This window comes from Centroberyx affinis, unplaced genomic scaffold (assembly GCF_046629955.1).
Source record: "Centroberyx affinis isolate AG114_WGS23_722 - 3 ecotype Tasmania unplaced genomic scaffold, CSIRO-AGI_Caff_v1 ptg000246l_1, whole genome shotgun sequence".
Classification (NCBI taxonomy): domain Eukaryota; kingdom Metazoa; phylum Chordata; class Actinopteri; order Beryciformes; family Berycidae; genus Centroberyx; species Centroberyx affinis.
This window is the reverse complement of record NW_027278929.1, coordinates 178,950-191,830: the sequence shown is the minus strand read 5'-3', so window position 1 is coordinate 191,830 and position 12,881 is coordinate 178,950. Positions and strand designations below refer to the sequence as shown.

Below are 12,881 nucleotides of genomic sequence, written 5' to 3'. Positions count from 1 at the left end.
ATTAATACCTTAGCATGAACACCATTAGTAAATGATTACCAGACACATTAGTTAACTGTTAATTAAGGGTTAGTTCATGCTTATTAAGCATGAACTAACCCTTAATTAATGTACCCTTATTGTAAAGTGTTAACAAGATATTAAGTAATCTATGACCTCCGTCAATGACCAGTAGGAATTGCAACACCATTGACAGAGGGAGTCTCATCCTACACAAGTCTCTGACCCACCCCAAAAACCTTACTTATATACCTTATTCTTTATATATATATACTTATATTATTGTCCCTTTATGTAGATCAGTGTACTGTATCAGTATTTGTTTGTTGTGCAGGTGTTTGTCAACTTTGCCAAGCAGCAGTCAGGAGAGGACGAGGACGTCACGTTGTATCGACGGGCCGCTGGCGGACGCAAAGAAATCAAGATAGCGCCAGTCAAGAGGAACAAATGAGAAAGTAACCTGGAAACTCACCGTGACACAGATGTAGTGGGGTTATCATGCAGGGCAGTAAACTAACCTTTTCATCCACTGGACACATTCCAAACTTCAACAGGCACTTTTAATGTTTTACTAGCCAAATTGCTTTTAGGAGAGTAGAAAAAAGACTGGCTGGTTACCTGCCAAAGTGACTGGTAGAATAATACAGCTTCATGGTTTTGAACAAAACAAAAACAAAGGCTGGGCATGTCTGACATATTCCTTAGACATTGGAAATCGTATGTTGGTGCGGTATTTTACACAGCAGAAGCCGATGCCTAAAGCTAAATGTTTTAATACAATATTTGGGAAAAACATGAGTATGTATGAATCCAACCAGTTGCTTTTTTTTTTTTTTTTTGCTTTTTTTTTTTTTTAACAGTATGCTCTGCAGCAGGTTCCTTATTTGAAACAAGGAAAACAGAGAGATATTTATGCTTAGACTGACAAAATATATGCCTGGCTTGTATAAATATGTACATATTGTATGTGTAATGAAGTCATGAGTAAGCACCTTAGAAGCAGTCATTTTTTTTATGTCTACATCAACACACACACACCTCAAATGTATGTACCCTTAAATGAAGCATCACTGAGTGTTTGCAATCCTTAGTTCAGTCATTTGACTTCAAGAAATGACACACTGTGACTATTCTTTTCCAAAACGTGTTTACTGTCACTATTGCTTCAGTTCTTTTCCATTCTTTACAGTCATTTATTATTATTGTGCATTTAAGTATTTCTTTGTCTGCCATGTTTCATTCATTGTACAACTGCCATGTCATGTCATAATCCAATGCCGGTTACCGAAAAGGAAATCAGCGACAGTTTATGGCCATGCCTCAGTCAACACTGAAACTCGGGCTTTTGTTCAGGATTAATGGACTTCTGGTAAGACTACAAAATATTCCTCCTGAATGATTAAAATTGAGAAAAGTTATTAGATAGATGTAGCTGCGGTTCGAGAGGAATTATATTTTGTATCTCACTAAATAAGCCATTAACATGCTTTATACTTTATGCTCCATGCACTATTGCCTGGCCGATTTGTACTGCATCATCAATTAGAAATAAAACAGTCCTGGGTTTCATAATGTGTTCCTGCAGCACACAGCGTCTCTTCCTGGTCCAAACTCAAACACAGCAACATTGGAACGGCATTGCAATCGTGTGATTTCTCTCACACACAGTCACAAAATATTTCAGCACAGAGCGGACTGAGCTGCAGCTTCTGTTAGACAGAGCAAGAGGAGGAGGATGCTACTGTAGGTCAGTGGAGCGACAGAGACCGCGGCCAAGGCGACACTATGCCGAGTGGCTTGTCACAATCCGGATTCATCTGACACATGGTCCAATTACTGTTCTCTTGCCTCAAGTGGTGGTGTCACCGCCTCAGGCCGCCCACCAGCCTGAATTCCATTGGCCGGCTCAAAGAAACAGAGGGATGATGGCGCTGCGGAGTTCGGGGTAGCTAATGAATTCTCTGGTGTAGATCCCATGCTTCTCCCTCGCCCATATGGTCATCTGGATGAAGCTGATGAGTGTGAATAGTGCCACTGTGGGACAGCGAGAAGTGCGTACCGTAGCAGGTAGTGTGATGTGACAGTGTTGCTGTTTTGTTGAATGCTGGGGGACAAGGCTTACCTGGAGCACACTGAGTCATGATGCTGAAACTGAGCCATGTACCCGCCTGCACAGAAAACACAGCGGTTGCCCAAGATATAGTGACAACTCAGATTCACAGAACATACTGACAAACATGGTGGGATTCACAGTGCATTAGACTTTAGATTTACTGACCTCGTATGTGTAATTTGGACAGGACACGAAGAAGAAAAGCCAAGTGAATGGGTTCTTGGTGGGGCGAGGGATAGTCTTTGGCCGAGAACCTGTTGCCAGGACAGAAGTATAAGACAGAGGTATGATGGGAATATCCTCACTACATGCTGACTGACTGACATGGGATAAGTGTCATTGACTTGTTTGGGAGGTCATTTCATACATCAGTCAACAGCTGTTATTCTCATTAAGCCCTTTTCCACGGCTTTATTTTCTATGTGGCAAAATTCTGCTGGAGTTGTTGTGAATTAATTGTTGGTTTCAGACTCTTTTAACACCAGAAGCTGCAAAATAAACATTTCTCTCATTACTAAAGGCACAACAACCTCAAAAAATTAATCCTCCCTGGCCCTTATTATTTTAACTTGAAAATTCTCTATCAATTCTATTAGCTACATGCCTAAAATGGAAATGAAAATGAAACAGTTGAAAGAAACTTCAACATACTGTGCGAAGTATATTCCTAACCGTAACCCTAAAACTTTCCTTGGCCTTATTTTCCATGTGGCAAAATTCTGCTAGAGTTGTTGTGAATTAATTGTTGGTTTCAGACTATTTTAACACCAGAAGTTGCAAAATAAACTACATTTCTGTCATCAAAGGCACAACAACCTCAGAATGATTCCTTCCCTCTCCCTGGCCCTTATTATTTTAACGTGACACTCTCTCTATCAATACTATCAACTAAATGCCTGAAATGGAAATGAAAATGAAACAGTTGAATGAAACCTCAACATACAGTGCCAAGTATTTTCCTAACCGTAATCCTAAAATCATTAGCAGCACAACAGCTACAAAGAGAGAGTGAAAACGCCCTCCTTTGAATACTATACATGCAAATATTGGAATAGTAATGAACATACCATTGCAGCCTAAATTATTGAGAGCCAAATTAATGGAGAAGTTGCCAGCCTCACATAGCTATAATGAACCAAAAGAGATATTTATATCAGTCTCATTTTCTCAGTCTCACACTATATACGTAACACTGAAGAGTATATTGATCTTTTTAATGAAACAGTGAAACAGAGACAATATAATACATACCACAAACATAGCCAACGCACTGTAAATCTGACGCTTGCCATATGCTGTAAAAAAACAACAACAACACACACAGTCCCTTTCCACTGTTATATTATCCGTTAGGTTCTGGCATATTGTTTTTAGATTAAAGATTTCATGGTCATGCTCACCTGGTGGTGTGTACAGGGGGTGATTGATGTAGTAGGCTATCCAGGCAGCAAATCCCCAGTAATACAAACAGTTCTGAGAGGGAGAGTATGAAACTATGAAAATATGTTTGTTTGTTTTTCAGCATGCTAATCAATATCAAAATTCTCAGTCTTTTTGTTTTCATACTCTAATTGACAAACATTCTTGCACTGGGTTCTCATGTTGTGCAGATTCAATATGGCCCGACACAAACAAAAGGTTTACATTTCTAAAAGTCAAGACAAAGTTCACTGGTGATAGCTTATAGGGCAGAGATTGTTCATCCTGGGCTCGGTCTCAGCTCCCTCCCATAGTGCCACAGTCTCCCCTCATCACAGGTATTGATCCGAGGCAGGGAGGAAATTAACTATTCAGTGTGTTTATTGTAAAAATCTATTATAGCAGCTGTTGATATTTACAGGTAAAATTAGTTATATCATCTTTCTCTCTCTTTTGCTCTCCCTCTACCTCTGATATATTTAGTGGTTTCAAATAAGAATATTCTAAAACAAAGCTAAACACTTGATATTGATGACTGCTCACTGATAATTGCCCAGGCAAATGTCTTGAATGAAGGAAACTCACCCTCATGATGGTGTGTAAAGGCATGGTGCCGTGAGAGAAACGATGTATGAAGATGATCTCAAACAGTCTCTTGGTGTAGTGGAATGAATGGCACGCACAGGCCAACCTGCAGTATGTTAAGATTCACAGGAGGCTTTAATCTTAAATCAATTAATCCTGTGCTCCGACAGTCTCAGAAGATTACGTGGAATGAGCACAAATTCTGTGTTGTGGACACAAATTATGTGAAGATTATATTCCTCCACCACAAAATTGGATTATGTGACATTAGCACAAATTGAAAACAGTTAAGTAAAACAACTTTGATTAAGGTTAGGGTTATGGTTATGGTTAGGTTTAGGCAACTAAAGCTTTGGTTAAGGTTATGCAACTAAAACAATTTGATTAAGGTTAGGGTAAGGTTTTGGTTATGGTTAAATAAGGAACAAAATTAAAATCAATGTCAAACTACTGCCTGTGTCTAGTGGTGGGAAAATGTATTTCTCTCACTTTTTGTGCACAGAGCACATATTTACATTTTAGGCCATTGTGCTCATTTTATGAAATTTCAGGAGACCAGGCTACGTATTCAGTATTAAAATCTCATTTTTCTAAAAACAATTTGAAATATAATGAAGTTCTGTTTGCAGGGATGCCACTGCACTCTGACCACCTGTATATATAATGGAGTGAAATCACTTCACTCCAATTTAACTCAACTTCCAGGAGGGGTTAGATCATTTGTGTTCTGTCCTGTGCAGTGTCTTGTCCTGTGTAATTTAATGTCTTGTGTAATGTTTGCCCTGTACCATTAGTTGGCCGTGGTGTTTTCATGCCACATCTTTGTATGCATTTGGCAAACTGTTATTGAATTGGTACTATTATTACATGTTTATTTACAAGGCTGTAAATGTAGCCCAGTCTGCAGCCGAGATAGCCTACAGCTAATTTTTCAAAATTAATGTGGTCAGACAGAAAAATGCAACATATGACAGTCTGAATTCCAATGGCTTTTCAATCAACATTTATCATATAATTGAGCAGAAACTATTTTTCTTTACTTTAAATATAAATTGGTGGCTTATTAACAATTTATGAGAGTTAAGATGTGGCATCTTATGTACTTATTTGATGATTTATTGATAGATAACTCTCCAGCAAGGGTCAAATTTTGCTGTCCTGTATAATTATAAGACACGACAACACAGCACAGGACAGGCACAGGTGACACAGGTCAGGACACTAGTGTGGTACAGGACTGGAAACAGGGACTAAAGAAAAAGACAAAGGCCAAACAGGATACAGAGTTGCAATTTCAGATATGCACAGTTCATCAAGGACCTATTAAAAAAAATCTACAGGTGACAGCAGATCTAGAGGGATCTAGATGTAGATGCGAGAAGCGATCTTCCTTATTTCAAGATATGGTAACTTATCTCAAGAAAATTCTTTAATCAAATGAAACTGCATCAGAAGTGATATTATATCGCCCCATTGACAGATTATTTCACTTGTATTACAAAAATGAAACAAGTTTGAATGCAAGATTGATGTCTTGATGATGTCTTGCATAATGTGTTCCCTGGTTTTATTTAAAATATATACCTACATGACCACTTTGAAGGGACTAGTGGTGAAGTTATGCTTATGCAGATAGATGTTCGGAAGACGGAAATAGAAGAGCAGGTACAGGAAGAGAGGTCCAATACACTCTGCCACAAACACCTGAGGAAACAGAAAGTACAATCAATGTACAGGAATTGGTGTTGATTTCAAGAAGAACATCCCTGTCACTCTTTAAATACACATTCAGCATTCAATCACTGTGCATTCAGGCAGCATGCCATGCAGCTATAGAGGTGGATGATGAGCGTCCAGCAGTGCATTGGTCTGATGCACCATTAGTCAGTTAGACTCAGAAGGATGAAAGGCATGAAATATATTACACAAGGCAGTGAATAGATTTTGGGAGCTTGGAATTATATGGTTTCATATGTGTTCAGATGAGACTTTGTGTTAAAGTTTTTACACTCTGTGGTGCAAAACTAATGGAACATTTTCAAATTAGCTTTTTCACACTGTCAGATGAAACCCTAAAATCCCAAGGTCATGATTTGCCCAGAGAAACCACAGCTTTATTTTGTGAACTGTGTCTTCTCTCACCATCGTCCATCCCAGCTGTGGACCGAGGTCATGGAAGAACATTGTTGCTGTTGTTCCCACTGGCAGATTTTCTAATACATCGTCATCTCTGAGAGATTTTCCATCTGAAAGTTGGAAGCATACAAGACAATAACCGCACAACAGGTGTTTTTTTTCCAGGCTTGAGAGCAGAGTATAATCAGTAATGATGTGCATTATTCAATGTTCCTGGACCAGTAACCACAAAAGTACTAGATATGTTTCTGAGAAAGACGAGCATGTTTGTCATGCCACTCATACCACATGAAACCACGTAAATAAGCCCAAGGCCACTGAGTTGTTCCAGACAAAACAGGACTTTAAGAGTACCAGAATAGAATAGCTTATGACAATACCTTCCCCATAATTTACCAATGTATATGGGCTCCTTTGGACCACCTTGGCTTAGAGCCTAGGGCAGCTGTGCCAGTTGTCTCCCCCTGAAGGTCGCCTTGGGCCTACCAGAGGCTCAGTTCCTTAGTGAATCAATCGATCCTGCTAACTCCTATTGCTCTAATGCAGGGGTTTTCAATTGTGGTCCTGGGACCCAGAACGCTGCTGGTTCTATTTCACACAGACTTTGCCCTCTAGTGGGGCTCTATTGGCTCTGCCACTCATCTAGTTGCCTCAGCACACTGAAAATTTGCATACAAGTCAATCAGGATGAGTCTACACAACCCAATGGCATCCAGTTTTCTTCAGCGCCTTAAGACGACAACATAGCCTTCCAACACTGCAGCAATCGGAGCGACCTGGTGGCTCAGTGGGCGCGTACCATGTAACCACGATGTCCTAGGTTCATGGGTCCTGGGCATGTCTTTCCCCTCTCCTGTCTTTCTCAACTGTACTGTCCAATAAAGCAGAAATGCCATAAAAATAAATCTTAAAAAAAACATAGCAGCAGCCTGCCACATATACCCCCTCCGGCGAGCGGTGCATCCGATTGGGCGGTTTGTCGCCGGCCCTCTCACAGCGGACCCATCCCCACTGCCTTCTAGGCCAGCGGAAGAAGGCGAGGCGCCAGCTTGTTGGAGAATCATGGGAGAAACCCCGCTGCCATCCTCAAATGGCCGGCCGGCTGAGAACGAAGCCAGCCAGCGGGTGAGAAAGACTGGGGCCAAGTCTACTAATGCACTCATGACTCAGAGAACTGGTGGCTTTCTGTCCTACCAGGGAGCTAATTGCATCCACCTGGTGTCCCAGGTGTAACCAGTCCCTGATTAGACTGCTAGAATGGAAACCAGCAGGACTCTGGATCCCCAAGACCAGGATGGAGAACCACTGTTATCTGTTTGTCTATTATTTCCTATATACCTGCGTCTTGAACATATCTGAGTCAAACAGTATTTGCAAATACGTTTTATGATTCATTTTAGCATACTTAGTCCCAAATGGGTGGGGTTTGCCACAAAGGACTAGGGTTAGACTAATATAGACTAATATACTGGTTCGAGTAATATACAAGTCAGTGTTGTTCAACTCTGATATGATGCAGTTAATTTGGTAACACTTTATTTGGATTGTCCAGTGTTAATACTCAACTATCAGTTGATGAAATGTTGATGTTCAACAGAGTGTCACTTGCCTATTTGGTGAATCTCCACAGACTATTTAACCCTAACCCTGACTTTACTCTAACCTTAACCTCAACCCTAACCTGACCCTATTTCTAACATTAAACCCAATCCTAAAATTAAGATTGAGATTGCACTTTATTGATCCCCTAGGGGAAATTCGGGATTAACACTGACTATCTATACACTACTTTTCACACTATTGTGAGAATCATCTGAAAGTCAGTAGATTTGCAGTGACACATTATAGTCACTTGAATACCAACATTGGACTATCCAAATAAAGCTTTTTTTTAAAAACATATTTGTTGCATAATTAATCAATACTACACCGGTTGTCTATGGGAGGCCCTTAACCTGAGCTGATAAAATAATGGTGTTGACATTGGCTTTCAAAACCCATATTGGTATCATATCGGTACATAGGACAAAACAATAAGGGCTAGAAAGCTTACAAAACTGGGTGATTGAAAACTGATCCTCTAGGGAAAATCTGGACAGAGAAAATATCAGTCTTTATTTCTACTATTTGGTTTTGCTGCATTGAAATAGAACCTAGTTTTCCGTAAAGAAGAAAAAAAAGAAACAAAACAAAAAAAAATTGGCAATAACTGAGGCTGTTTTCATGAAAAGACAGGAAGAGACTCCACAAAATATTCTGCTGGCAAAACAAATAAAAACAATCAAAGCATCTCCTCTTTTATTCTCCCTCACTGCATTGAACAAGAACAGCTTACATTTAACCAAGCGCACTTGTATCCCTACTAGAGATATTTTCATTTACATGGTGATTGATTGCAATCTGAAACATTATCAATCACTATACTATACTATCACTCTTTACTGCAGCAATTTACAAAATACAAAAGACTTAACAGGAAAAAACTCTAACAACATGCAATCTTCTTTGCTGGGAATGATAAATTTTACATTATGACTAGTTACAGAAATCACAATAAGTTTGACCTTTGTACATACATTTTTTCAAGAGGGGTACGCGGTTCATGTCTTTTGGTTTATTATTATTATTGTAATAAAAGTAGATATGGATATGGAATATGGATTAAGCCCTTGAAGTCAAAGATGCAGTGAAGGCAAAGCAATCAGGGGGGAAAAAAAGTTAAATTTTCTGCCTGACTTATTTCTTTACCTAAGATTTCTTGTCATATATGAGCTCTTTAGGGTCATGGGGATATGTGTTACATCTGTTGTCCGCTTTCACTCTTGCATTCCTTACTATTGGCTGCTTGTAATGTGATCTAAAAACCTAATCTTATTCTACTGTTGTCCTCATTATACATCGCTCAGGATAAGAGCATCAGCTAAAACAAAGTGGCCCTGACAAAGAGAAGTAAAATGTTTTGTTAAAGATTTATATTTTTTCATTTGCTTTTTTGTTTTTAAAGACTTGATTTATGATTTAATAGTATGGGACAGCATTAGCCTAAAATAACTTGGGTAGTGCTTGCCATACAGTCAGTGTCCCTTAAAAATGAGAACTGGCTCAGTGTACCCGCCTCATTCTGTCAATCATTCACACTTAGAGTGAAAATCTATGTTGTGAACCTCTGCCCTCTGCATTAGTAGGGACACTTAAAGTTTAGACAACTCAGCTGATGTGACTCTTAGTTGCATCCAAGAATCACTGTGTTATCAGGTTGCTGTTCGTCATTATGGAGTTATTTGCGATGATATGGATCCTACAGAGGCTATTAGATGGCCAGTGGAGCAGTCAGTTTATAAGGGATGTGAATCCTAGATGAGTTCAATATAGGGTCAACAGGCTGGTATATACTATATATACTTACGAGGTTGGAGTGTCAGGGACTGTCTAGCTGGATACCATTTTGGATCTGTGATAGTCAACATGTAATAAATTAGGCAACATTTTATCACAGCAGTATCAACAAACAGTTTGATTTAAATTTATTCTTGAGTCTATACTGTTGCTTTTTGTTAGTTACAGTTCTTTCATCAACCCTCTGTGTCAGGATATCTTCCTGCACTGAACTATTTCTTTATACCCAATTGGTGTATATGACAATATTTGAACTTTGATTTGAACTTGAGCGAAGCCCATAAATGATCTGCATTCCTTTCAGGAAAATGCCAGTCACCTTGACCATATTCTTATTAACATCCACTCACAATACTTGTGTAAAAGCCACTTGATTTCTCCAATGGTTGCATTCGGTTCCACCTGCAAGCACAAGGGTGAAGTTATAGAAAGCAGAAAACTCTGTGCCATTGCCTTAGTGAGTTCCACTTTACAAATAGTGGTGATGAGAAAGGACAGTATTTACCTTGTCCAAGAAGCACAGCTGTAATTTCTTAGAATCCAGAATCTCCACCTCAAAGAAAATATATATTTTAGCTTGTGTAGCCTTGCCAGCTTTTAAGCCATCAACATGATCTTCTCTTCATGAATTGGCCAACTGTGAATAGGTCTCTAAGGTCAAAACTTCCCATAGTGCCAGATGGGGAAGTGTGTGAGAGTGGACGTCAGTTTGTTGGTTTGACTGCAGGAAAACAATCTCAACAATCTCAAGGCTTGAGGTATGAGGTTGGCTGTTTGCTTAGCAGCTTCAAGTGTAAGGAAACTTTTACTGATGATGCCATGGTAGAGTAGTGAGTTTGAGTTTAGTTTATCATTTCACCAAAAGGATTATAAAAACATGAAGAAGTGGGAAAAAACAGAAAATTAGATTATGCAGGTGACTCCAGGGCTTATAAAAAAAAAAAAAACGACCAACACACAAACAAAATCAATTGAAATTGGTTAACAGAAGCTTAACAAAAAACATTTAGGTTTTGGGTACTGGTGTAAATTAGAATAATTAGAAGAATACCGTGAACGGCAACGGGCCCTCAAAGCGTTGTATGTAACAGATAGAGTTTGACAGAGCAACAGGACAGCAATTTGCTTGTGTGGCTGGTGCCAGTGAATGTGTGCAGTGAGCGCTGACCAGCATGGTTCACATATCACTGGATAACAAGGCACATCACTTCATTTTGGCACCCAACTGGCAGTGGACCAGGCTATGATTTCTTTCATCATAACCATCCTGAGCATCAACAAGCCGAGTCAAAATGGGTTTGAATTACAAACGAAGATGGAGGAGCTCTGTGATCCGGCTTGCAGAGAGCTTAAAGGCTACCAGACCTCAGTCAGGAAATAGATTATATGTTTTAGCCCACTTACAGAAGGTGCCAGATGTATTGGGTTTGTGACACAGAACAATACAAGTGGCAGAAAGTTTAAACAATCACAGGAAAGTATTTGAAACTAAATTCATAATTGTGTTTGGCAACTTGCCTGACCCTTACCTGATCCTATCTGAACTGTCCTGAACTGTCATGAGATAAAACCCCACCCATACTCCAAATAGGTCAAAGCAAATTAATTATCTTCTGCTATTTGTTTCAGGTCTAAATGTTGCAAACAAGCAATCGGCAATTAATCAATCATACAAACTGACTAAGATGCTCTTACGCATTTGAAATTGAACACAAAAATGTCTCTTACCTCAAAGAAAGCCACTCTGCTCATGGTTCTGTTCGGCTTATCAGGCTTGCTGTCCTTTTTCGACCTCTTCATATAAACTGTTTTGATTTCTAAAGATCTTGTGATGGATATTGCCTCCAGTCAGACTTGTACAGGACCACAGTGTTGTTGAATCAGACAGTTTAGAAGAATGTGCCCATCACTACAGTCTGTACTGAGAAAAAGCTCAGCTGTTTCCTGAATTAGCCTAATGATGGTGTTTTCCCTGAGACGGCTGGAATCACTCATTTGTTGGTAATCAATCAATTGCTGTATTGACGGAATCAAAGATGTAGGCCTAGAAAGCTTACAGTAGAATAAACATGTCAACATCATTTTGTTTTGGATATATTGGCTGTAGCAATTTTTTTTAAGGTAAAGTAATAAAGCATTTGAGTTATATTTCTAAGAAGTCAATGACCGTTTTTGTCCTGCTCCTGAGCCAGCACCGACCACATGAGGGCAGTAGGTTTGTGAATATACCCCAGCAAAGTCAACAAAGTGAGGCATCTTTCTGCTAAGGCATCCCTCTGTTATCAACTCCATCCTGTGCCCTGAACCTTCAGGAGGTGTATTTGAAGTCTGGGGGCTGCGTGGGCTCATAGAAGGAATTGCTGATCAAGTGTGCTTTTAAAGTGCGTCAGAACTGTGCAGCCAGCCTGCATCTCCTCGCCTGTATGTGTGTGTTCTTGTCTCCATAGAAGCAGCAGGAGCCACCCTGGAGAGATCTTGAACAAATATTTCTCTCTCCCTCTCACACCCACACACCATTATTCATGCTACATGAAATGTGCTTGCGATACTCTGAAACCATGTAAATGAAATATGCAACTGACTCAAGCCTCACTTGTCCATGCTCCACCAAACCCAACCCCACTCTTGAGTCAATCAACAAGTGAGGGCTTGAATTTAACAATGGCTTTTGGACATTGTTAATAGTAATTGCTACCTCTTGGCACTTCATGGTAAATAGATAACTGACAGAACCGTGAAAAATATTCATTTGCGGACCAAATATTTTGATTTCTCAATCAATCTTAATAGACTTCTGTGAACACTTGTCTTGCCATCTTCTTCAGTTGCGCTTGGTACTTGCCAGAATCCTAGACACTGGGTCATTTGCATTTAGAGTGCATAGATAAAAATACTACTGTCTCAAAGTGCAGTCACTTGGGATTTAATGGAAGAAGACAAAGTTCTGGTATTGGGTTAGATTTGCGAGGCAAAAAAGGAGAGGAAGAAAAAAAAAGTTTCTGGGGTTGGTATCGGTTGAGACATTCCAGCATCACTTGAGGGCAAACTGGCATTGTTGGTCTGTGTGTGTGGGCTTGTGTGGGCCTCGGGGACCGAAATAAGTCAGTTCTAATCAATAGCAGAGTTGACTCATCATTAGCTTCCCATTCTTGCACTCTTGCTGATGTGACTATCAACTTCCCAACTCTGCGTGCTTAGGCTATCTTTTACCGTGTCTCATTGTCAAAGTCTT

At 39.7% G+C, this 12,881-nt stretch overlaps 2 protein-coding genes across 2 annotated transcripts in view; one reads left to right on the top strand and one right to left on the bottom strand.

Annotated features, from left to right (window-relative positions):
- abca4b (ATP-binding cassette, sub-family A (ABC1), member 4b) overlaps positions 1-451 on the top strand; it is a 41,776-nt gene extending 41,325 nt beyond the window's left edge. The window contains exon 50 of the mRNA XM_071544374.1: positions 335-451. Coding sequence (XP_071400475.1) covers positions 335-451 — 117 coding nt within the window. The remainder of the gene's footprint in view (positions 1-334) is intronic.
- Positions 452-1,906: 1,455 nt separating this feature from the next.
- LOC139665389 (very-long-chain enoyl-CoA reductase-like) lies at positions 1,907-11,401 on the bottom strand. Its single transcript, XM_071544398.1, has 13 exons — positions 11,378-11,401; positions 10,155-10,202; positions 10,000-10,051; positions 9,660-9,704; positions 6,260-6,363; positions 5,706-5,821; positions 4,118-4,223; positions 3,514-3,586; positions 3,365-3,408; positions 3,181-3,238; positions 2,279-2,367; positions 2,123-2,168; positions 1,907-2,034 (listed from the first exon to the last, which is right to left on the bottom strand). Exons 1-13 carry the CDS (start codon positions 11,399-11,401, stop codon positions 1,907-1,909), a joined length of 933 nt encoding a protein of 310 aa, XP_071400499.1.
- Positions 11,402-12,881: the final 1,480 nt, after the last annotated feature.